The sequence below is a fragment of the Mobula birostris genome, chromosome X (genome assembly GCF_030028105.1).
Source record: "Mobula birostris isolate sMobBir1 chromosome X, sMobBir1.hap1, whole genome shotgun sequence".
Taxonomy (NCBI): Eukaryota; Metazoa; Chordata; class Chondrichthyes; order Myliobatiformes; family Myliobatidae; genus Mobula; species Mobula birostris.
This window is the reverse complement of record NC_092402.1, coordinates 74398298-74425399: the sequence shown is the minus strand read 5'-3', so window position 1 is coordinate 74425399 and position 27102 is coordinate 74398298. Positions and strand designations below refer to the sequence as shown.

Genomic DNA, 27102 nt, shown 5'->3' with positions numbered 1-27102 from the left:
TGTGCCTCCAGGTACTCCGTAATCTCATCCCTAACAATCGATTCCAACAACTTGCCAACCACTGATGTAAGGCTAACAGGTCTATAGTTTCCTTTCTGCTGCCTCCCACCCTTCGTAAATAGTGGAGTAACATTTGCAATTTTCCAGTCATCCGGTACAATGCCAGAATCTACCGATTCTTGAAAGATCATTGTTAATGCCTCCGCAATCTCTCCAGCTGCTTCCTTCAGAACCCGAGGGTGCATTCCATCAGGTCCAGGAGATTTATCCACCCTCAGAGCATTAAACTTCCTGAGCACCTTCTCAGTCATAATTTTCACTGCACATACTTCACTTCCCTGACACACTTGAATGTCCGGTATACTGCAGATACCTTCCACTGAGAAGACTGATGAAAAATACGCATTCAGTTCCTCTGCCATCTCTGCATCTCTCATTACGATATCTCTAGCGTCATTTTCTATTGGTTGTATATCTACCCTCAGCTCTGTTTTACCCTTTATATACTTAAAAATGCTTTTAGTATCTTAGTGTTTCTGTCATTCTTGATATTCCTGGACCATTTCTAAAATGCTTGAACTGCTCTCTATATTTATACCGTTTCTTTGCCACTTGGGTGACTTCACACACATGTGATATTTTTTCAGATACCTTTTAACAAAAGTGGTCCAGAGGCTTCTGGAGTCAGAGTTTCTATGTACCCACAATTAATGATGTGAATGCTGACTCTTTGAGTACACAATCTTCCAACTTTTAACAGATTAACTATTTGATGTGCTAAGTGATAGTATCAATCTGGTCTGAAAGCTTCCCTTGAACGAAATAATTTAGCCAGTGTTGTCTAGTTTGAAACAAGCCTAATTAACATAACACCATTGTCGTACACTGTACCTCTTCAGCAGTTAGACCAGGCACTGTGGGGCCAGCAAGTCTGTTATATAAACAATGATTGTTAGCAAAGATGTTTTTTTAACTTCAAACTGATTACTGCTTGCCATTTACATTAAGAACCGAAGACTAGCACAGATCTGCACATTTACAGCAGGAAGCAAACGAAAGAATAGTAGTTGGAAGTTTAACATACTCAAAACAACACTTTGATCTTTAGAAGTGTAGCTGCTGTTTTTAGAAAGCTGAGCTTGGCAAAAAATGAAAAAGCCTGGCCCAAAGACAGTGAATATCCATCACAGCCATTTGGATTAGAGATGAGAAGAAATCCGTCACCCAGAGTTTGGTAAATGTTTCAGCTCTCTTTCCAAGAGATCTGTGGAATCCTAACCATTTAGTGTATTCAGAAAAGTGTTTGATAGTTCTTCAATTTTTAAAGCAACTTAAGAGATATAAGACTAGTAAGTATCGATGCCGTATAAAATCAGCTTTAATTTTATTGAATGGTGGACAGAACATGGGACTGGATGGCTTAATCTTGCTTCTGTATGTTATGTTCTCATGGTTCTTGTAACATCCTTGTAAACATTCCTTGAATCCTTTTTGTTCTGTCTCAATATACTTTGTATAATACGGATTAGAAACTCGCACAGTGCTCCAAGTAAGAAGTAGATAACAAGCAATTGGAGATATGCGGATGAGTCAAAGGCAAGCGAGCAAGCCTCTCCAACATTCAGTCAGTCACACAACAGCAGCAATGCTGTTGAGCCTCTGATGGCAATGGAATGAGATGCTTGTACTCCTGCAGGGTGAATCCACCTCTGCCTACCATCAGGCAACATTGGGTAGGTTGTTGAAGATTCTTTGAAGTTTTCTGGGAAGCTTTGAGATTTTCTAGGACTTGAGTGTCATGGTTAGCAGAGAATGTAGGCTGTTGTGAGAGGGTACAGCAATTAAGCATGAGTGTCAGAGAGGAAGTACCGTGACACCTGTGAGGGACCTTTTCGCCCCAGGAGAAAGCAAATGTCTATCAGTCAGTGAGTTGGGGGGAATGGCAGACATCCCACCTCTCCCGGAAGCTCTGGAAGTCTCCCGCATGTTAATAGTGGCTCCCTGATGCCCGCAAATTATATACAATATCCCGGAAACCAATTTTTTGAGAGTGAACGAGAGAGAGAGAGAGCAAGAGAGAGAGTGAGCGCGTGCGAGAGAGAGATCCAAAAAAAGAAAACATAAAACGTACATCACCCCAGACTACCCTAAAGTGTACCCCTGCCTAATAGGGGTCAAAAATAATGATAGTGTTGCTCGCTGCACTGTTTGCAACAGTGACTTTTCTATTGCCCATGGTAGGTTAAGACTGTAAATGTAAAAGACATGTTGAGGTGAGTTTAACAGGTGTCATTCATTCATTAGCATAGCTAACGTTATTTAAACTAGCTGGCTAGCTGCTAAGGAGCTACTCTATTGCAGATATCCCACCTCTCCTGGAAGTTCCAGGAGTCTCCTGCAAATTGATGGTGCTACCTCCCTGAAATGAGTTTTTGCAGGGTGGGATGTCTGGAATGGCAAAAGAGAAGAGCGCTGATGGAACAGGGGATTTGAGGGTGGAAAGTAAAGGCACAGTGGTTTAAAGGCAGTGAAGGGGTGGACACTTCAAAAGGCAGCTGGAGTGGAGGGGACTGAAGGAGAGAAGGGATTGCAATGATCGAAGGGGAGACAAGGAAAGAGATCATGTGCATGTGTCTCCATCCACATCTATATGCTATGTTTGTGCCCTGTAGCTTAGGCAACAGTTGCTGGGAGATCTGCCTTTGGACTAAGATATTGTTCAGTTAAAACCATGTGCAACAAAATCACATGAATACACTTTTCAATTCCCAGAATTGAAGTGGAAGCAAGTATCCCCAAGGGATTGCTTAAGAAAGAAAGTCCCACTTTTCTCCGAAAAATTTCTGTTGCCCGAGACTTTAAAACCCTGCTTCCTGCACTTTCTTTTCAGCTGTCTTCAGCTCTTTGCTCTATTTCTGTTCTTGCTGGAACATGACACCAGTTGTAATCCAGAAATTACTGCCTCTGATGCCTTTCTCTTTAATTTCTTGCCTCACTCCCTGTAATCTTCCCGCATAACCTCATCCCAATTTATTCCTACATCATTGATTCCAATATGGATCACAACCTATGGCTGCTTTAGGTTCTTAGAGTAACCCGACCCCCACCTCTCCCTTGAAGGGGGGAGAAAATTATCACACACTGGGAATCGATTCATCTTTCAGTGAACTTGTTGCTAAAACTTGCTAGATTGTTTCTAATTCTGTATAATATGTGTTTGAATGTTCGTGCTAAAACCTTTGAAATAAACAAGTAGTGTGGATCTATTTGCCTGCTGGAAATTCTAGCTAATGAGATTGCTCACAGTGGGAGTAACATCCCTGTAGCAGACTTCCCCTCCCTGATGTTCAAGGTACTCCCTTTGATTTGAGCATTTGCTGCTGCTACTGAATGGTTAAAGGGACTTTGTTTTCCAATTTGGCTTTCAACTACTTCAAGCCTTATTGTTAAATGTGCAAGAAAAATTACATCATTGTTGCTGTACATAAGAAAACAGGTAAGTACGTTAAAAAAGATTATACTATCCTGGGAGGATTAATGTCAAATGTTGTCTGTGTTTTGAAGAACAGAATGCAATTAATTCAATCAACACAAAAGATGTTCATTGAATTATAGAACAATGCCTAGATGTGAGAATTCTCTCTTCCTCTTGTATTCTCTATATTTGCTACCTTTGGTACAGAGCAAAATATTGTTGCGCTATGGGCATTGTGTTTTCAATACAAGGACCTGTTAAAATGACAAGATGGCGAGACTTTTCTTAGGAAAGATCAGATTGTCTTTTGATTCTGTCTCCTGAGATGAAGCACTCTGCCTTTGCAGATTTCTGATGAATTATTTTTAAGTAGTTAGCAATGACATTTAATTTTCTAGAATTTTATTAAAGGGGCAGTCAGTCTTGTTGAATTAACAATATATTAATGCATTGGCAGTGAATTGTAATTGTACATTCTCTAATATGAGGATATTACATGCTCATTCCTATTTTGCTATTGCAGTTCAGACTTTTAACGTCTTAAAGCATATCAATAGTTCATAGCCTCTGTCTAAATTTATGTATAATTTAGATGCTGTTGGCCAGCTTTGCTCTGCTATATAGCACATACAATTGGCCATTGAGAATGTTACTAACTGTTATTATAAAATTAAAGTACATGAATCTGCAATGGGATTAACATCAAGGACCTAGAGATTCTCATGCACAGCAGAACACACAGGTGAATTATATTTTAATACAATCTTATTTTGTACATGTGTAGGGCACATGAAACAAATTCAATCCAGAATCAGAATCAGGTTTATTATCACTGGCATGTGACATGAAATTTGTTAACTAACAGCAACAGTTCAATTCAATTCAATGCAATCCAGAACCTCCTTGTCACTGCTCGAAGGCCACGGGGTGCGTGTAGGATTTTAATGGGTGTAAAATGTTTGATTTGCATTCTCAGCTGGCAGAATTTCTAACTTGCAAAAAGTTTGGGTTATGGGCAATTTTCAGAATCCTGAGAGTGTCTGTACTTAGAAAGAGCAGTTCTTCTACTCCAGGGGTTCTCAACCTGGAGTTCACAGACCCCTCAGTTCATAGTAGAGGTCAGAGGAAGATGATCAGGGGCAATTTCTGTGATCTGATTTTTTTGTGTGGTTGGGTACAGCCAGGTCCTGGACTGGAGAGTATGCTAGGTATTTATGTCGAATAAGTAGAATAATAAAAAAGAACAATGGTGAGAATACTCACTGGTTGGGCAAAGTCTGTGGAGAGAGATACTGAGTTAGCATTTAATGATCTTCCGTTAAAATCCATTTGAAACTACATTTCTTGCTTTTATCACCTGCGCATTAACTTTTCAGCACCTTTTCTTGTTGATTCTCATATTAATTCCGATAAGTTTGAACTTATATAAAATAGGATTGCTGCATCTTCACACTAATTCTTTATAGTTAAATCTCACTGCCTTCCTTGACGCTAAGTAGTTAATTTCAAAATGTTCATTGCTGTGCCCCCTCATATTGTAGCAATCTTTTCCTGCCTGGCATCTTCAGGAACATCAAACTTCTCTTTACTCAGTCCATCATGCAAACCAACCTCCCTGTCATTGACTCCATTGAAATTTCCCATTACCTCAGGAAATCACCCAATATAATCAAGAGCCCCACTCACCTCTCTTCTCCCCTCTATATCCTGTTAGGCAGAAGATATAAAGGCTTCAAAACATGTACCACCAGACTGTCCCACTGCTGTCAGATTTGAAAGCTAAAAGGTTAACGCTTGATCTCCCAATCTACCTTGTTGTGACCCTTGTACTTTTCACTGTATCTCAGTAGATGTAGCAATAATAAATCAGTACTCTTCACCTCCTCTGCTTTCATCACTATCTGTTCATTCAAACATAATGCTTCCATTTTCCGGAATTCTTTATCTTCCTAGTTGCCACTTGTTTAAATTTTCCTCTAGCAATGTCTTTCATCTTTATTTTCTGCTCTCCATTGGTAACCCTTTTATCCATGCTAATTACCACCTTCTGCTGTCTTCATTTATATATTTCCAGACATACTTAATATTTGGACATTTTATAAAATATTTCTAAGACGCACCATGGATATCCATTTGTAACCCTTGAATTAGTTTTCTCTCCTTTCCTCCTTCGCTCTGTAAACCTGACCTGGCCTCTGGTTAATGTGGTTTAAGTGATATTGGATTAATTGGAGATGGATGTTTTTTTATTCCTGGGACTTGACTTCAACTAATAAAATTGGGAAATAGCTACTCTGCAAAGGCAGCCTGAAAAATCTCTTTATTTATTCATTAAAACAACATGATGATATTATATATCAACCATGTACAATTTGCATTTTCATTCATTCTGCTTTCAGAATGTCAAATGTCGCTTCCAAAATGTTCACTATCACCGATGGTTTATTTGTAGGATGTTTTAAACAGTGATGAGATAATAGTGAAAAAGGCTATAAAAGCAGAGGTGCCCACATACATGCACCACACTCTAAATAGTTTTTGACTTTGCACAAGCGAGAACTAAAATTTTGACAAAGAAGTAATTAATGTAAAGTTTGGAGAAAACACTGAAGGAACTCAGCTGTCAGGTAGCAGATATTGAAGGAAATGGACAGTTGATGATTAAGTGAACTGGTCGATACTAATTATTACGGTCAGCTTCACTTTTGTTGCACTTCATGGAGACTGCAGGTTGAAGTATCACTTCAGTGATTTTATTTTAATAACTCAAGACCAATGAAAGGAAAGCCACTAGGGGATGGGGGGGAGTGAAAGCTGAACCAAAACACATAACACACTAAAAATTATAGCCCTATTTAGTCTTTGCTTTAGTGCTGCATTCCAAATTAATGCTGTGACTCTCAATAGTAAGTAGGCTTTCCCCTCAGTTATTTTTTTATACATTGACATTGGTTTGTTAGTTCAACAATTTGGTCACAGGTTTTAAATTTTAAAATGGCAGCATGTGTATAAAAACATTGTCTTTTTAGCAGTGGAAAATACAGATGCTGTCAGATAATTAATATGCAAGGCATATATTTGTTTTGTGAGCCATAGAAGAATCTGAGCCATCAGCCTGAGCAGGTGTCCTTTCTGCAACCATGAAAGTGCTGCAGTCCTAATTGCATCTACAACAGGGCATGTGACAGCAGATGGATGGTGCCTTATGTGCTTTGGGGAGCCAGAGGATGACACAGAGCCTAAGTGATTTTTAAATACCACAGATTGTAGTGAAATGAAATGGTCTCATAAACAAACTGCATTTTCTCCATGGAACTCTACAAAGAGCAAGTCTGAGTAACTGATCAGGTTTAGGGAGGTATTTGAGCCTCTTTCTATTTCTATGCATTACAGCAATTCTGTGTTTCCTTTTGTTTCTCTTTGGGTTACCAGGGTAATAATAATAAAAGATGAAAAATATATCAGCATCTCCAACGACAACTGAAAATACTATACAATGGCAAGATGGTATTTATAGGCAGTTGCACCCAAATAATTATGTTAATATACTCATTCTGTAGGCACAGCTGCTTTTATCTTCAATATGCTCATAGATCAGACTACTGGAAACTATTTGTTAGTTTCAACGCCTTTCAGGTTAAACTGCAAACACAGTTTGTGTTGATGGACATCATGTATGCATAGATTATTTCATGTCCTGTGTCTGTTTTGAATAAGTCATATTACCATTAATGAAAAATTATAGAAGCTCTGTTTGTTCATATATCCCACAGATATCATGCATTCTCTGTGTTAAGAAACCTCCAAGCTATAATTAACCTGTTTACAATTTCCTAGGTTCCTTTTTCTTTCAGTACAAGTGGGGTAAACTGGTTACGGCTTTCGTCTTGCTTTCTCGACAGGCAATGTATATTATAGTTTTTGAAATGATGTTTAGGTGGTGCTTAAGAACAAAAGGGTCTTTTGGGCTATTTTGAAGAATTCCTTCAAGTACTTCAATAAACTTCCATAATGTTGAGTATTGCAATGAATTAAAGATTTTGTATTCATTTAAGCTTTAAATATTTTCTAGTTGTATAAAGATGATTGTAAATCAGAATACTTATTTGTGTAAGCACATATTCATGTTTAGTATCCACTTGGTACTGTGTGCAGGACAAATTTATGAGTGTTCAATCATTTTGCAGGGAAATCAAACCAAGTGCAAGCTCCCATTTCTGCTTCTGTACAGATATTACAGCACACCGTGTTAATTAGTGATACAACTGTCAGTCAGAGGGACTGCTCCATCATAACATGCACCATCCAATTGTTCTTTCATCTGTGATTTTACTTCATTTCATTGGTCTATTTTTGTCTTTCTGCACAGGTGACTCAGAACAGGAACTTGGACCCCCACCCTCGGTTGATGAGGCTGCAAATACACTAATGACCCGATTAGGCTTTCTGTTGGGAGATAAAGCCTCAGAAGTACAAACAAACACAGAATACAGTATGGAAGAACAGGATGAAAATCAGGTATGGATTTATCGGGCAATGTGTAACTACTTCTGTTATTGTAAACTATATACTGGACTGAGTTAGCATTATTGGAATTGGGCTATTAACATCATAGGGAACATTTTTGTCACATAAATGCATCATAATAAAACTGCTTGAAATGTATTCCACACAAAGGAAACTGCAGAATAGCTGTAATTTTGTTCATATTGAAGTAACACCAATATTAACTTTTAAATTGAAATAGGATAAATATTGTGGGGAAAATTATGGGTTGATATGGGAAGAGAACAATAATATTTTCTGATGGAGCTGGTAAGGCAAATGATGATCAATGTATTAAAGAGTGATTCTGTGCAGCACATTATTAATGGAAACCATTGTGGATATATCCCAAAAACACTTTTCTCATTGTGAGTTCAAACCTTTGTTTTCACCCCTAGTCATGTGTTTTCATTGATTCATAACATAGAAAACCTCCAGCGCCATACAGGCCCTTCGGTCCACAATGCTGTGCCGAACATGTATTTACTTTAGAGGTTACCTAGGGTTATCCATAGCTCTCTATTTTTCTGAGCTCCATGTACCTATCCAAGAGTCTCTTAAAAGACCCTATCGTATCCACCTCCACCACTATAGCCGGCAACCCATTCCACGCACTCACTACTCTCTGCGTAAAAAAACTTACCCCTGACATCTCCTTTTAAAATTCTTCTAGTTTTACTTTTTTGTAAACATTTTTAAATTGTCTGCTAGTCTTAAGGTAAGATATTCTCCATTTCCCTGCTGGGTGAAATTTTCACAAGATCCTTGGCACAATCCAAGGCATAATGGCCAGCTTGATTGGCACCATATCCAATGGCATAAAGTAAAGTCTACTGCTTCCACAACTTGTGTACCATGCCTGCAGTACAGTGTGTCACACTTTGTTGGACTTCTAGCCCATGACATCTTGCTTAAATGGAGATTGCATGTGCATGGGGAGACCGTAACCTCTGTAGTATTCACTCACTTATAACTATAAGTTATCACTTATAACAAAGCTTATAACAAAATCTTTATTCAATAAAACCACACAGCTACAAAGATCTCAATACTCAACAGAACATTCCAAAGCACAACTACTTAACTAGTTTACCCAAGGACATTCAAGGCTTTGGTAGGAACAATGACTAATTAGTGAAGCTCAGCCTGGGATTGGTTGTCAGCTGACTGTCACATGATCGGCAACAATGAATTATCAATTGAGGCATGTTTTATAAACAAACATAAACATTTATTAAACTCTGCTCAATAATAGCGAAAAATATTCAATGACTAACTTAACCAGAAGCTAACTGCTATAAGGCAACTCTGGAACAGTTCTGAAAAGGGTAAATGCGAGAACAGTTCTTAAGGTGGTAAATTCGAACCCAGTCTTAAAATGGTAAATTCGAGAGTCCAAGTAATTTACACAGTCAATAAGGAGAGACTTCTCTGGAAACGGATTTCTTCAAAGACGTGACGTTACTGCTGATTCTCCAAAGGATTCACGACGAAGGAAATAAAACGGCTTAAAGGAACTGACATTTTGCTGACGAGTAGACGCTGCTCAAACTTCCCTGCTCTTGCAGGAGTTATCTCAGATAATAGGTCACCATTTCTGAAACAAATCCTCAATAAGGTCGATCCTTTATAAAGCCGCCAAATGACTCCAACTTTATTCCGATCCTTCAGGTTTCCGTCCTTTAATAAAGTCTTCACTCTCCAATACTACTGAAAAGGGAAAATTATAGATGCAACACACATAACCCTGCCAGCAATTGGCAAAACTGCCAGCACCAATCTTTGCACCTTAAAATAGACAGAGAAACTCCATTTTAAGATGAAACTGCATCATGACAAATACGCAGCATAACGGAGTAGCATAACGAACTAACACAAAACTAAACTGCGTCACCAGGGTTTCCCTTTATATACCTGTTGAGAACAAGTCAGCACGTGACCTCACACTGGCAGGAAAATTACATCATGTGACCTCCACAAGACCATTACATCATGCTCATAAGACAGTCACAAGATACCCACGGGGTATGTAACATGACCAATAGACGTTGGTTGTGTTGGCTTGCCATAATACCACCCTCTTGAAATCCTGTAAGATTTGAGTTGATGGTTGATTTGAATTAGAACTGGCTTATGCTGGTGATCAGTACTTCTTGGTAGTTGCAGGCTGTCACTTTCTTGTCGTGATTTTGCATAGGACTGGTGGTTGGGCTGGTCGGGGTTAAATCGAGCTCTTCCAGGAGGAGATGAAGGTTTAACTCTGTGTTCAATAATCTGCCCGATCAACTTGTTGTGACTTCAAGAGCATGTGGCCACAACTGGTTGATGTGGCAATGCCAGCGAAGTCTGTCCATGATTACTTTGTAGAGCACTTTCCCTATTCGTTTTCAGAGTTCTTGCCCATTGGGATGCTGTTTGGCCCACACTTCAGCTCCAGACCTGAATGACTTCATCCGTTGACCAAGGTCTGTGTGGCTGACTTTGTGCACCTGACTATCTGCTGTCTTGGATGGTTGATGCTGTGGCAGCATTGCATCCAACACTGTGTGCAGTTTTCTTACCCAAATGTGCTTCAGCTGGAGACTTCACCTTTGAGGCCTGGATGCAGTGTAATTCATAAAGTCAGCAGAAATGTGTTGGAGAGCCTCAGCCAATGCTCTTCTCTTGATTTTAGAAGTGACCATTTGAAGGGATCCACAAACCCTTATGCTTGTCCGTTGGATTGTGAATGATATGAGTGGATGTGGATGATTCCACTGTTCTAGTAGATTTCAGCAAAGTGCTGTGAACTAAATTGAGTTCTCTTGTCAGAAACAAGCGTTTCTGTTATCCCAAAGTGGATGAAGATCTGTAGCAGCTACTGAATAGCAGTTTCTGTGGTTATTGACTTCTTAGGTAATACAACTGGCCATTTGGAATAGGTGTCAACCAGAACGAGGTAAGTATACCCATAGATTGGGCCAGTGAAGTCAATATGTACTGGACTCCAAGGTCTGGTAGTCTGACGCTATGGTTGTGGATCAGCTCTACTTGGATTCTTTACTGCCATAGAGTACTGAGTGCACTGCTTGCATACGCATGTGATATCTTCATCAATGCCCAGCAAGTACACAATGCTTCTTGTCATTGCTTTCATTCGATTGATCAGGTGATCAAGGTGGAATTGTTTCAGTACCTTTGGTCAAAGTGTTTGTGGAATCTTTATTCTGCCTCCAAACATTAGACAGAAGTCCACAGTTGAGAGCGATGTATGATGTCGTTAAAAGGGTACGACATCTTCCTCAACCTTGACTGGTCATCTGTCTGAGCTATCTGGAGATATGCTGAAGAAGAAAATCTGCAGCCATTTCTGCTCTGATCTTGTCGACTGTGACCAGAAGACCTTCAGCAGCATCTGATACAACACCGTGGACTTTGCAATCAATTGAAATCACAGCCATAACTGCATCTTCACTTTCAGTAACCTGCTGATTTATAAGTCTGGAGAAGGCATCTGCCTGACCAAGTTCCTGGTTTGATGTGTACTTGATTTCAAAATCGTAGGCTAAAAACACCGTTGCCCACCTCTGCAGACAGTTAGATGTACACACCGGAATGTCTCAATGGGGGATTGATAGTGTTGACGTGGTTAGACTTTTTTCATTGAGAGTGGGGAAGATTCAAACAAGAGGACATGGGTTGAAAGTTAGAGGACAAAAGTTTAGAGGTAACATGAGGGGTAACTTCTTTACTTAGAGAGTGGTAGCTATGTGGAACGAGCTTCCAGCAGAAGTGGTTGAGGCAGGTTCTATGTTGTCGTTTAAAGTTAAATTGGATAGATATATGGACAGGAAAGGAATGGAGGGTTATGGGCTAAGTGCAGGTTGGTGGGACTAGGTGAGAGTAAGAGTTAGGCACGGACTAGAAGGGCCAAGATAGCCTGTTTCCGTGCTGTAATTGTTATATGGTTATATGGTCTTTCTTAGACCTGAAGATGGACAACAGTGGCTTGTGATCAGTAAGGAGAGTGAATCGTCTGCCATAAAGCATAAGGCTTCCTTCGTGATTTGTCCATAGCTCCTTTCTGCTGTAGTCAGTGATCTGGCTGCATGCATGACAGCTTTTTAGGAAGCAGTAGGGAAGATACAGGACATGACAGTTCCCACCCTGTAGTTGGACACATCTATCATGATGATGATTGTCACTCTGGGTTGAAATGCGTTAAGAGAAAGTTGGATGACAGCATATTCTTCACCTGATCAAAAGCCTCTAGGTATTGCTTGGACCATTTCCACGTAGCACCCTTGTTGAGCAGGCCATTGAGTGGCTCTCTCAGCCTGTGCATTGCTGGGAGAAATGCTGAATAATGACTAATCATGCCCAAAAATGATTGTAAAGTGCTGACATCAGATGTTGGAGGCATCTTTAAGATAGCAGTGATGTTTCTGGGATCTGTTTTTGGGCAATGACTGTGCTCATCAATGATGGATCCCAGATACTTGATTGGAGACTTCAGGAGGCTACATTTTTCTGCCCAAAGTTGCAATCCAAAGTCTTGTAGTTTGTTTAAAACATGGTCAGGGCATTGGCATAGTTCTGTCTGATCTGTGCCCATCACCATGATGTCATCAAAGTAAGCGGCAATACCACTGAGTATAGTGTCCATAAGCTGTTGGAAAATTGAAGGGGCCATCTTTACCCTGAAAGGCAGACGGAGGAAGGAAAACAACCCCTTATGTGCTATAATAGTGAGAAGCTCCTGTGAAATTTCTGCCACTTCTACTTGGAGGTAGGCTTCAGGTAAGTTCAACTTTGCAAAGTAGCGACTACCGTTCAATTTTACAAAGAGATCTGCTGGCACTGTTGTGTCTCCTGAGCTGCATTGAGAAGTCTGCACACAACCTCACTGTATAGTTGGCTTTCTTGGTAATGACTATAGGAGCTGCCCAACGTGAGTAGTTAACAGCTTTGATTACACCACCTTGTTGCAGGCGCTCTAGCTCTTGGTCCACGATTAGTAAGACCGTGTATGATACCAGTATTTTAGGACAGAAGACTGGATGGAGATGGAGTTCTGCTCGCAGTTTTGTGCAGCAACCTAAACCTTCTTGAAACACTGCTGCATAGTGCTGTCAAGCAACACACATCAAAGTTGCTGGTGAACGCAGCAGGCCAGGCAGCATCTGTAGGAAGAGGTACTGTTGCAGCTTTTGTTGTATGATCTCACGTACTGATAGTGGTATGGTTAATATCTTCGTACAGACCTCATCCAGAGGGATGCTCCAGAGATCAAGCTTATCAATTGCCAAGGGACATTCAAATCTGACTGGTCTGTTAAGTAGCACACACCATTGACTTGGTTGCCATTCAGCTTCACCATGCAGTGAAGTTCACCAATCAGCTTGGAGGGTTCCACCCGAAGAACTGCAGACAGAGTGATGAGTTGGTGGGTATCCAAATGCCCGCCACATACATTTGGAGATAATGGTGATGTATAACACCATATCGAGTTGTAGCCTGCCAAATTGGTTGTTGATAAATACATTGACATTCCTGGGAGCAAAGTCAATTTACAAAGTGACCATTAAACTTATTGTAGGTTTTGATGGCTTTTGAAACTTCTTGCACTTGTGCTTCACTTGTCTAAAGACACTAAAGGACATCAAAGGCCTTCTTTGTGACCACGTCATTGGCATTTGCTGCAAATGTGTTTTTTTTTATTGGCAGTTTTTTGAATAACACCACACACCGCAGTTCGAACAAGCTGTGTTGGCTGCTTGGAGACCTACCAAGTGATGATGTCCTGGGTCACTGGAAACTACATTGAGATGGTTCTATTTGACCAGGTTGGAATCGTGTTTGAGTGACAGTTTGTAGAGTCATATCGGGGTCTTGCTCCAGTCTGGCCAGGAGCCATTTGTGAATGTCTGTATCACTAGGTGCCTGAAGTCTGCAAATAAAAGCCAGGCATTTGAACTGTGATTTAGTCATGTTAACCAGTTTAAACATTTCACGTTCGCAATTGATGACACTGGCATATGTGATGAACCCATCGGCATCATGTTTAATGAGTTTTAAGCATTGGTACTGAACACTGAAGAAAGATGACTGCTCTCCAAAAATGCTTGTTAGCTGTCAGGCTGTTTCATCAAACTATAGAAAACATGGGGTCTTGGGCAGAATGAAGTTGAAATAATGCTCATGTACCCAATTTTCAGAGCAAAGTATGTGTCTTCCATGAATTGTCTTTACTGGCAAACTCAACCTGGAATACTGTGTATGTTCATGACATTTGAACCATGCTCACATGAACTCTGTTCTCTATTTGACACTGTCATTGTTGAACTCACTGATAACCTGCTAGTCAAGGTTTCGATTAACTTCAGCTGGACCGTGTCAATTGAGCTTGCTGCTGTTTTATAATTGCGTGTATGTCTACTGCTGAAATTGCTATGTCGATATAATACAGCCCCTCATCACCAATTTGTTCTGTTTGCTTGCCTATAACTAATGATGAAACCCTGAGCCATGAGGCAGAGCAAAACCAGAACATGAAATAAACCTTTATTCAGTAAAACCACACAGCTACAAAGATCTCAAAACTCAACGGTACTTCCCAAAATACAAGTACTTAAAGAACATTCGAGACATTGATAGAAACAGTGACCTTAGTGAAAGTCAGCCTGGAATTGTTTGTCAGTTGACCAATAGATGTTGGTTGATTTGGCTTGCCATAGCAACCTCCAAGTTCCTATGGAAATCATACACTTCCTACATTTGGACAAACCTCACCATTCCTTTATTGTTGTTAAGTCAAAATTGTGAATTTCCTTAGCTAACACCACTGTAATATTTCAGCATTAGTACGGTAAAATACTTATGAATGACTTCGACAAATAATTTTCAATCTCTGCAGGACCTTTTTCATTTTTTTCATATTTCCTGACAACATAGAAGGAAGGCATTTACCCCATCAAGTCTGTGCCAGCTCTGAGAACATTCTCATTCTGCCTCTAATTTTCCCCGTAAACTTCTCTCCCTGCCACACCCCACCCTTGCAGATTCTTTCACTCTTACCCAGGTGATAGATTTAAGGAAGCAGCTTATGAAATTGCCAGAGATGTTATTTCTAGGGGACTGAGAGTGCGAACAATTTAAGAATCAGCAGAATAGAGCTGACCAAGAAATTACTAAAGGGAAAGTATAATATGAAATCAAGCTGGCAAGAACCTTAAAAACAGTTTGTAAAAGCCTTTATAGTTGCATAAAAAAAAATACAAGGATAAATGCAGGTTCCTTTATAAAAGAGGCAGGAAAAATTATAATGGGGAATATGGAAGTGGCAGAAGAATTAACCAGTTGCTTTGCACTTGTCTCCAGAGAAAAAAGCCCACAAAATCTGTCAGATATACAGTATATTGGTGAACCCAGCGTCCAGCCAAGATGAGGAACTGAATAAACTAAATATTGGTCAAAAAGTAGTCCCAGAAAAGTTGGTAAGCCCAAAAGCTGATAAGTCCCAGAGTTTTGCTGGTGGCATCTTTGGAGTTGATGGATGCTCTGATCATCATCATCCAAATTTGAAAGATTTCTGGATTTATTTCTCTTAAATGGAGGATAGCAAATGTGACCCAACTATTTAAGAAAGGAGGAAGAAAGAAACTGGTTAAGTACCCACTTGTTAGTCTTGACCTTGGCGGACAGAAAGATTCTGGAATCTATAAAAAAGGTTGTAATCCTTGAAGTGATGGATTAAGCAGGGCCAACATTGATTTATTAAAAGAATATCATTTTGATCAATCTCCTGGAACTACTTTGAGGATGTAACATGTGGAATAGATAAGGAGGAACAAACAGATGTGTATTTGAATTTTCAGAAGGTATTTACTGAAAGTTCACACAGGAGGTTGATCAACAAGGTTGCAACGTGTAATTAGTGGTTAAATACATTATATCGACAAGCATTCATTAGGCAAAATTAAATAGAACAGGATTGTATTTTCTAGACTTTCCGACAACACAGACTGATAAATCTGTAGACATGAAAGAGAATCAATTGATGTTGAGATCTTGCTAGAAAATTGAGGCAGATCAGCCATGATCAGGATGCATTGCAGAGCAGGTCGTAAGTGCTCTTGGCCCTTTTCTGCCCCTTTCAGTCCTGTTCTTAATAAGCTAAAGAGAAAGTAGCTGACTATAAACCACATGATTCCTGTTCCTTATACCTTATTAGCAATTTACTTGGATCAAATGTATAAGCCCTCACTTTTTAAATTGAAATAAAACAGAAGATGGTGGAAATTCTCAGCAAGCCAAGCATCAACTGTGGAAAGAGAAACAGTCTCGAATTTAAAAAGTTAACTCTGTTTCTTCCACAGATGTTGTCCAATCAGCTAAGTATTTCAAGTATTTTCTATTTTTATTTGAGAATATGCTCAATGATTATTTGCTCATTTCTGTGTCAGAAGGGTTGAGGATATGTGTACTTCTCCAAAGATCTGAATGCAAAGAGTAGTGAACAGAACTCTATAAATACAGTTCTTGTCTTTGGTGGGGTCATGTGCTTTGGGTAATTTCCATATTGTTTTTTTCCTCTCAAAGCCAGCAAAGTATGGCGCTTAAAAACGCAAACACGAGGAATTCTGCAGATGCTGGGAATTCAAGCAACACACATCAAAGTTGCTGGTGAACGCAGCAGGCCAGGCAGCATCTCCAGGAAGAGAAACAGTCGACGTTTCGGGCCGAGACCCTTCGTCAGGACTAACTGAAGAAAGAGCTAGTAAGAGATCTTACTAGATTACAAAATCTCTTACTAGCTCTTTCTTTAGTTAGTCCTGACGAAGGGTCTCGGCCCGAAACATCGACTGTACCTCTTCCTAGAGATGCTGCCTGGCCTGCTGCGTTCACCAGCAACTTTGAGTTGTGTTGCTATTCATGTAGTGTTTGCATAAGGGGAAGGATGACAAACTAGAAGGTGATAGGTGAAGCCAGGTGGGTGGGGGAGGGGGGTTGAAGTAAGAAGCTAGGAGGTGATAGGTGGAAAAGGTAAAGGACCGGAGAAGAGGGAATCTAATAGGAGAGGAGAGTGGATCATGGGAGAAAGGGAGTGAGGGGCACAGGGGGGAGGAGATAGGCAGGTGAGTAGAAGAGAAGAGGTAAGGGAGGCAGAGTTGGGAAATGAAGAAGACCGAAGGGGAAGAGGGAAAAGAATTACCATAAATTGGAGAAATCAGTATTCATGCCATCAGGCTGGAGGCTACCCAGATGGAATATGAGGTGTTGCACCTTCAGTCTGATAGTGGCCTCATTGTGGCAGTAGACGAAGCTGTGGACGAACTTTATGGAATGGGAATGGTGATTGGAATTGAAATGGCCACTGGGAAATCCTGTTTTTCGCAGATTGAGTGAGGGTGCTTGAGGGAGCAGTTCTCACCAATGCAGAGGAGGCCACATCAGGAGCATTGGGCACAGTAGACGACCCCAGCAGATTCGCTGGTGAAGTGTTCTCTCACCTGGAAGGACAGTTTGGAGCTCTGAATGGAGGTGAGGGAGGAGATGAATGGGCAGGTTTAGCATTTCTACCACTTAGGTGTATGGGCAGATGTGGAACTTTGGCCGCTTGGAGGAATAAGTGCCGGGGGGAGATTAGTGGGGAGAGACAAATGGACAAAGGAATCATGGAGGGAGCCATCCCTACGAAAAGTGGAGAGCGACAGGGAGGGAGGTTTTCTTTTACCTATCTATATCCTGTTCAATATCACTTCCGCCACTCACTCCTGAATAAAGACCAAGTATTCAGGTAGTGTTTGCATAAGAGAATCTTAGCTTGGTCTCGAATTGGTACCACACTTCCTTCAACTACCTTCTGCTTATACTGTTCAACAACCTTAAGTGCCCCTCGTGTATTAGCCATAAGTGTATTTCCTGCTGTCTCTTTGTTGTACTTTCTGGATCTCCTCTGTACTTGCAGTTATCAACAGCAAATTCTGGCATTGACTATTTGTTGATGGTGTCATTGTGGGAGTTTTTCACACTGGGAAGTGTGGTGGATGAGCATGGTTAAAAGTAAAGCTGGTAACTGGGATAGGAGTGCAGGGTTGATCGGCAAGGAAAGCACTGTATTTCCACCTGCTTCTGAGATGCTTTGCTCCATCGCAGAGCGGGTGTGGCAGCCAGTGTGCAGTTGCAGTGAAAATCCAAAAATCCTGTACCCTCAGGACTCAGACACCAGACTATTGGATATTATTATATTGATATCTAAACACATTTCTCACTCACTAGTGCTATTTATAGCCATGTCTGGTACTAGTGCTAGATATCAAGCGCTAGATTTAAAACAAACACACACACACACACACACACACACACACACACACACACACACAAGCATAGACTTAACACAAAATGAATGAGTCACTTAGTATAATTCTGAAAATTTGATTATGTTTCCCAGCGTTTTGCGTTTGTGCATCTGCCACAATATACACAGCAGGTGTGTGCCAAATTGAATTATTTGTCATTCAATTTGGAATCAGGAAATTTTGGGAGTATTTTGGATTAGATTGGATAAATTGTCCCTGGAGCAACTAGCAGCTCAAGGCAACTAAGTTACATTGCAGTCCTATTTGGGATTCTGGGATTCTCTGCCCATGGTAGGGGTCTCCGTCACTGATATTACCCCTACCCCCTGTGTTTGATCAGCCCATGCTCTGAATTGTTCCTCCTCTAATCCTCTATCTAACCCAGCAGAAATGTTATCAAATTTACTCTTAAGCCACAGCACCCTTGCATCCAGCCCTTCCTCAATTTTTGTTCAGGACTGTGTCTCACACCCCCAACAAGGCATACAACCGCCACCCCTTTTTCTATCCTCTGCCTCTCTACAGATGGAACTTGACTTGCTGCATATTTCTGGCAATTTTCCTGTTTTTATTTTAACAAGTGTGCCTTCAATGAGTTATGTTTAACTTTTTGACATTCTAGCTTGCTGCCAAGGAGCAGTAGAAAAACTGCTTCCAACTACTGCTGTTAATGTGCTGTGCAGATGGATTATCTTAAGTTTTCCCAATCAATTATATTTGGCTTCATACCAAGGTTAGCATAAATGCACATGTGACATTTCAGTGCGGGGCACAGTAGGTAGATGCAATGTGCTGTTTCCAATCTTTATTACATACATGGCAGGCTGTCTTCAGGAAGGAGGTTTCTGATGACTTGGATCGAATGGTATCCTTTTTTAGATAGACACGGGTTGACAAATACTGTAATTTTATTGTTTCTGTAAATATTCCTGAAATGCAGAGATATTTAAAAAAGAATGAAATTAAATAATTAAATAAACAGTTAAAGGTGAAAAAGAGTAAATAATGAAAAAGTTGAAATGCAAATAACTGAAATTTAAAACTAAAGAATAAATAAAAAGAATCCTCATTTCTGCTATGCATCATAGTTCACTGCTGTGCAGTCCTTTTTGAAATCAGTGGGATCTCAGATGCTTGCCAGGTCTAACCTGGCACAAGATCAGAGACCATGGATGTTGCCTGACCTGCTGAGTTCTTCCAACATTTTGTGTGTGTTGCTTTGGATTTCCAGCATCTGCAGAATCCCTTGTGTTTACAACATTAGAGGGGTGCTTTCTGAAGCATCATTATAGGGGAATCTCAGCAAGACAATATCTTCCTGGGGATATCAGAATCGAGGTGACTATGACTTAATCTTTTCAAATCTGTCAATAGGATAGGATGTTCCGAACCTACTACTATTTAAATGGCTAAACATTTTTAGTAGCCAATGAGATACTGTCCATAACAGCAACATAAGTTTCAGATGCAATAAAGTAAATGCATTTAAAAACTTTGAATGAGTTAAGAAGGATGCAAGTAGTATTGCTGTTTCTGATGTCAGAAGCCTGTGTCGAAAATGAACTTGCTGACCATTAATGAATCTCAGGAGCAAAAACCTGAAAGAGCTGGAGGTCTAAAATGAAACAAAATGCTGAGTCAGGCATCATCTAGTCAGCTACTCAAGCATCATCTATGGAGAGAGGAGGCTTCTTGCCAGTTTTGTTTCCTGAAGTGTTAACTCTGTTTACCTGTCTATGGATGCTGCCTAACCAGCGTTTTTCCATAGCAGCAAACGTTCATGCTATAATGCATTCTTTGACAGTTCCCAAATGGTGCATTACAGTAAGTTTGTTAATATGAACACTATGATTAAGAGTTATTAGTGCAATAGTGAATGTTTGTGCTGATTTTTTTTCATATTTCTTTGCAGAGCGATTACCTTTTTCTTTTATTTTAACTTGTGACAAATTTGTACGGTACTGTATCATAAATTCCCCACTCTGACCTTTTACCTCTTCTTGCCTGCTTATTACTTTCTCATGGGTTTCCTCCCTCCTTCCGTTTCTCCCATGGTCAACTTTCCTCTCTTATCAGATTCCTTCCTGTCCAGTCCTTGACCTTTCTCACCCACCTGGTTTCACCTATCATATTCTAGCTATCCTCCTTCCCCTCCCTCCACCTTTTTATTCTGGCATCTTCCCCCTTCCTTTCCAATACGGAAGAAGGGTCTCATCCTGAAACGAAAGCTCTCTGTTCATTTCCATAAATGCTGCCTCACCTGCTGAGTTCCTCCAGCATTTTGTGTGTTTCGCTTTGATACTATATCAGCCTTGAATAACAGTGGGTTTCTTTATCCCATTTAGAAAAAAATAATTTTAACATACACCAAGTGATTTTCAGAGCACCCAATTCCATTGAAGTGTATTTTAAATTCATTTTTCCGGAAGCAAGCATTTATTGTCTGTCTGTAACCCTTTGAGCTGTCATTTTGAATTGCTGCAGTTTAACTGTGGATACTGCCACAGTGCTGTTAGGTAGCGAATACCAGGGTTTAAACTCTGGTTACGGTTTGAGAGTGGAGGAGAATCTGCAGCTGATGGGGCGGAACAATTACATAGTGGTTGGCGTAATGCTTTGCAGCAGCAGTAGCAATTCATTTCCTGCAGCTGCCTGTAAGGAGTTTGCATGTTCTCCCCATGACCACAAGGATTTGCTCTGGGTACAAGTTAAGACCATAAGATATAGGAGCAGAAGGAGGCCATTCAGCCCATCGAGTCTGCTCCGCCATTCAATCATGGGCTGATCAAATTCTTCCAGTCATCCCAACTCCCCTGCACTCACCCCATACCCTTTGATGCCCTGGCTAATCAAGAACCTATCTATCTCTGCCTTAAATGCGCCCAATGACTTGTCCTCCACTGCCATTCGAGGCAAAAATTCCACAGATTTACTACCTCTGACTAAAGTAATTTCTCCGCATTTCAGTTCTAAATGGGCATCCTTCAATCCTGAAGTCATAGACTCCCCTACCATGAGAAATAACTTTGCCATACCTAATCTGTTCAGGCATTTTAACATTCTGAATGTTGATGCGAGATTCTCCCTCATTTCCCTGAATTCCAGGGAATACAGCCTAAGAGCTGCCAGACGTTCCTCTTACGGTAACCCTTTCATTCCTGGAAACATTCTTGTGAATCTTCTCTGAAGCCTCTCCAATGTCATTATAGCCTTTCTAAAATAAGGAACCCAAAGCTGCACACAATACTCCAAGTGTGGTCTCACAAGTGCCTTATACAGCCTCAACATCACATCCCTGCTCTTATATCCTATACCTCTAGAAATGAATGCCAACATTGCATTTGCCTTCTGCACCACCGCCTCAACCTGGAGGTTAACCTTTAGGATATCCTGCACAAGGATTCCCAAGTCCCTTTGCATCTCTGCATTTTGAATTCTCTCCCCATCTAAGTAATCATCTGCCCATTTATTTCTTCCATCAAAGTGCATGACCATACACTTTCCAACATTGTATTTCATTTGCCACTTCTTTGCCCATTCCCCTAAACTATCTAAGTCTCTCTGCAGGCTCTCTGTTTCCTCAACACTACCCACTCCTCCACCTATTTTTGTGTCATCGCAAATTTAGCCTCAAATCCATTAATCCCATAGTCCAAATCATTGACGTACATTGTAAAAAGCAGCGGTCCCAACACCGACCCCTGTGGAACTCCACTGGTAACCGGCAACCAGCCAGAATAGGATCCTTTTATTCCCACTCTCTGTTTTCTGCCGATCAGCCAATGCTCCACCCATGCTGGTAACTCCCCTGTGATTTCATGGGCTCTTATCTTGCTAAGCAGCCTTATGTCTGGCACCTTGTCAAAGGCCTTCTGAAAACCCGAGTACACCACATCTACTGCATCTCTTTTGTCTACCCTGCTTGTAATTTCCTCAAAAAATTGCAGTAGGTTAGTCAGGCAGGATTTTCTTTTCTGGGAACCGTGCTGGATTTGGGCTATCTTGTCATGTGCCTCTAGGTACTCTGTAATCTCATCCCTAACAATCGATTCCAACAACTTCCCAGCCACTGATGTCAGGCTAACAGGTCTATGGTTTCTTTTCTGCTGCCTCCCACCCTTCTTAAATAACGGAGTAACATTTGCAATTTTCCACTCATCCGGTACAATGCCAGAATCTACCGATTCTTGAAAGATCATTGTTAATGCCTCTGCAGTCTCTCCAGCTACTTCCTTCAGAACCCAAGGGTGCATTCCATCATGTCCAGGCGATTTATCCATCCTCAGACCATTAAGCTTCCTGAGCACCTTCTCAGTCATAATTTTCACTGCACATACTTTACTTCCCTGACACTCTTGAATGTCTGGTATTCTGCAGATGTCTTCCACTGTGAAGACTGATGCAAAATACGCATTCAGTTCCTCTGCCATCTCTGCATCTCTCATTACAATATCTCCAGCATCATTTTCTATTGGTCCTATAGCTACCCTCAACTCTCTGTTACCTTTTATATACTTAAAGAAGCTTTTTTAGTATCTTCTTTGATTTGAGTCACCAGCTTCCTTTCATGATTCATCTTTTCCTTCCTAACAACCTTCTTAGTTCCCTTCTGCATGTTTTTAAAAGCTTCCCAATCCTTTATCTTCCCACTGGCTGTGGCTTCCTTGTTTGCCCTCTCTTTTGCTTTTACTTTGGCTCTGACTTCACTTGTCAGCCATGGTAGTGTCCTTTTTCCATTCAAAAATTTCTTCTTATTTGGAATATATCTGTCTTGTACTTCCCTCATTTTTCACAGAAACTCCAGCCATTGCTGCTGTGCTGTCCTTCCTGCTAGTGTCCCTTTCTAGTCAACCTTGGCCAGTTCCCCTCTCATGCCATTGTAATTTCCTTTATTCCACTGAAATACGGACACATTGGAATTTAATTTCTCGCTCTCAAATTTCAAAGTGAACTTGATCATATTGTGATCACTGTTCCCTAAGGGTTCCTTAACCTTAAGCTCTCTTATCACCTTTGGATCATTGCACAACACCCAATCCAGCACAGCTGATCCCCTAGTGGGCTCAACAACAAGCTGTTTTAGACATTCTTCAAATAGTTAGTAGGTTAATTGGTCATATGGGTGTAATTGGGAGGCATGGACTCATTGTGCTGGAAGAGTCTGTTACCGTGCTGTATCTCCAAATAAATAAAAACATATCTATGAGAAGGTGTGTTGCTACTAACCAATTTTCATTAGGTGGAGACTCATTCCACAATTATAACAAATATTTCTGAGTTCTGATGAAGGGTCTCGGCCCGAAACATCAACTGTTTATTCCCCTTCCGACCTGCTGAGTTCCTCCAGCATTTTTTGTGTGTTATTTTGGATTTCCAGCATCTGCAGGATCTCTTGTGTTTATAAGAAATATTTATATTTAATCCACAGTGGAATAAGGGACTGATTCTTTTGCTTAGGATTCTGTAAAGGTACTTTGACAGTTTAATTATTTGAGCATGTGTAATTAGTAAATCAATGTCTTGGTGTATTTTTGGTCATATTTTACTATTGATCTTCTTTCCCAAACAAAAGAAGTGCCCTATTCCAGGATTACAGCAATATATCCCAAAGCAACTGATTCTCAAGCAGTGTTTGTAGAGATCTGTGGACATAATGTCTGGTGAGTTTCTAATCAGGATAATAGTTTCTGCAAAGAGAGGTACTTGGAAGGACAGGGTAATAAATACCAAGTAACACTGGTGAAAACACACATTAATCTGCTCTCTTTGTGGTATGCTTTGTGTGCTAGTCCACAAACTGAAAAAGGACACATTGAGTTTCTGTAGAAGTTGCTGACATTCTGTACTTGTAAGTGTCCAGAAAGGGATTTATTGATAGGGATGTAACTAAAACCATTGTTAAAATAACAGATGTTTAAGAAATAACAGGAGGTAGGTAATGGTCAAAAGAATTTCAGGACAAACTGAGACTGAATGGATGTTACAGCTGTTACTATGCAGTAAGGAAATGTTTTGTGTTATTTTTAGGCTCCATTTTCATTGTTTATGTGTTCTAGTTTTTAACGTTGTACACACCATGGGCTAAGGAATTAATGCCATACTTCGCTGATGATAATTTACATACTGTATATCATCATTTAATCTTTATTTTAGTTCCAATTTGGGCAGCATGGTAGCGTAGCAGTTAGCGCGACACTATTACATCTTGGGGTGTTCGGGAGTTCAGAACTCATTTCTGGCACTGTTCTGTAAAGAGTCTCTGTGCACCCTCTCTGTAGAATAGCTGGGTTATCCCCGGGTCCCCTGGTTTCCTACCACAGTCCAATGACGTACCAGGTAGGTTAATTAGTCATTGTAAATTGTCCCCCGATTAGGTAAGGGTTAATTAAGTTTGTCAGGGATTGCTGAGGCGACATGGCACGAAGGGCCAGAAGGACCTGTTCCACACTGTATCACTAAGTAAATAAATACATTTCAAATACCCAAATTTTAACTCATTATTTTTGGCATTAAAACCACTTCCACATATTTAAAAACATTTATCTACTTAAAGAAAAATACACTTGCTGTGGTGCACTGAAATTATATGGATTCGGTTAAAACCATAGGATATAGTAGCAGAATTAGGCATTTGACCCATCGAGTCTGCTCTGCCATTTTATCAAGGCTGATCCATTTTTCCTCTCAGCCCCATTCTCCTTCCTTCTCCCCGTATTCCTTCATGCCCTGATCAAAATCAATTAACCCATTAATGTGTTCATATAGTTTCTATATGAATTTAGATATGTTGACAAGCTTGATGACCAAGACAGGAATCACTGAGCAACTCAATATAGGAGCAAGCTATTCAGCCAGCTGATCCTGTTTCACTGGAGCTGAGATGGCTGGCCTCCTATGGCCACATCTATCTCCCTTTCCTGGACATGACCCAAAGGAAGCTTTTCCCTTTGTTCCTCCCTGACTTCAATATTACTTAAAGTCCCAAAATGCGACACTTGGTCAAATGCTGCCTGAGACCTAAGTGCAGACTTTCTCACTTGACCTCTGCAGTTTATCTGTCTTGTCCACACTTTGACCAATGCTGTAATGAAGTCTAGCATGGAACGGTCTTATTGGAAGATAAATTGATTAGTCAGTGTCACTTCACTTCTTAACCAATTAATATTTTTACTTAAGTTCCATTTCCTGAACTTTAATGAGAGAAAGCAAAAGTAACCTCAAAACCTGGGCTGTATTTGCAACTTTCTGATCAGAAATATAAGACATTTGACTGTTCAAATAGTGTAGTGCAGGTAGACAATAAGGTGCAAGGGCCATGACAAGTTAGACAGTGAGGTCAAGTTCACCTTCACTGTATGAGATGGAAAGGGAGAAAAGAGAATATCTGGGGTGGGAGGGGCCATTGATAATGACTGTTGCTTTACCAAGGCAGTGAGAAGTGTAGACAGAGTCCATGGTGCTGTATTGAGCTGTGTTCCAAATTCAGTCACTTATCTTCAAATCAACACGATGTGTGACTTGGAGAAGTAGCTGTAGTTTCCATGTACTTGCTGCCGCGTGTTTCTGAGTAGCAGTGGTCATCAGTTTTGGAGTCATCTCAAACTAACCTAGATAGGTAGGTTGATAGAACCATAGAAACTACAGCACAGAAACAGGCCTTTTGGCCCTTCTTGGCTGTGCCGAACCATTTTCTGCCTAGTCCCACTGACCTGCACACGGACCATATCCCTCCATACACCTTCCATCCATGTATCTGATGCTCAAAAGCGTTGAATATTTAGAATGTTTTGCCCTAGATGGTGCTGATTTCTTAAATATTATGGAAGTTGTACTCATCAAAGCAAATGGAGAAAAATGCTTTAAATTCTTGAGTTGAGTTGCGATGGTATGTCCTGTCGACAGGGTAATGAATTGCATTGTAGCAGCTATTTGTTTCGTAGACGTTGTTTATTCGGTCGCTACTTCTCAGCCAGTCACAAATCCGGTGTAAATTTGCTTAATTCACAGAGGTAGATGCAGCCTGTGACCTGCTGCTTTGTGGGTCCTAGGTTCATTAGACACTTTTATGACAAATGGATTTGTGTTGATGCGGAGAATTTCGAAGCTGTTCAGCCATATTACAGAGTTTCCTTCCTTTGAAAGTTCAATGATGGCTAAAAGCCTTAAATACTCCATATTATTTTCATAACAACAACACATTGTCTTCCTAGGCTCAGCTAATCAAGAAGACCAAATTATATCTGAAACTTTCATTAAAGCTTACTTTAAGAATAAGGGCTCTAGAAAGTGATAAAGATTTTTCACACTCACTTTGGAAAAAAAACTGCCAATTTATGTCATGTGTACTTTTTTCCAGAGATTGTGAACTAGAAGTTTTGGCAACTTAAAAAAGTTACATTTCTCAAAATATTTTCTTTAATTGATCAAACATTTTCTCGTTCCTCTTTCATGTTTGCAGACTTCTGCTGAGACTCAGAGAATCAGTCCCTGCTCTACCTTGACCAGCAGTACTGCATCGCCACCTGCTAACAGTCCCTGTTCTACACTACCACCTGTTAGTACTTCTGCAAATGTTAAAGATTGCTCTTATGGAACTGTCACCAGCCCAACTTCCACACTGGAGAGCAGGGACAGTGGTATTATTGGTGAGTTCTTCTAAAGTGAATCTCTGTGTTAATTCTTCAGCATTTACCTCCTTTATAAATATGAGGAGAGTAATGTATACTCAAGCTGTATTTAAAA

General features: G+C 40.4%; 1 protein-coding gene across 5 annotated transcripts in view; it reads left to right on the top strand.

Annotated features, from left to right (window-relative positions):
* Window positions 1-27102, top strand: part of LOC140191404 (protein TANC2-like) — a 745351-nt gene that overhangs the window by 460749 nt on the left and 257500 nt on the right. For all 5 annotated transcript variants that reach the window (XM_072248798.1, XM_072248801.1, XM_072248797.1 and 2 more), the window contains 2 exons: window positions 7845-7993; window positions 26819-27005. In XM_072248798.1, the coding sequence (XP_072104899.1) occupies window positions 7845-7993; window positions 26819-27005 (336 nt within the window). The remainder of the gene's footprint in view (window positions 1-7844; window positions 7994-26818; window positions 27006-27102) is intronic.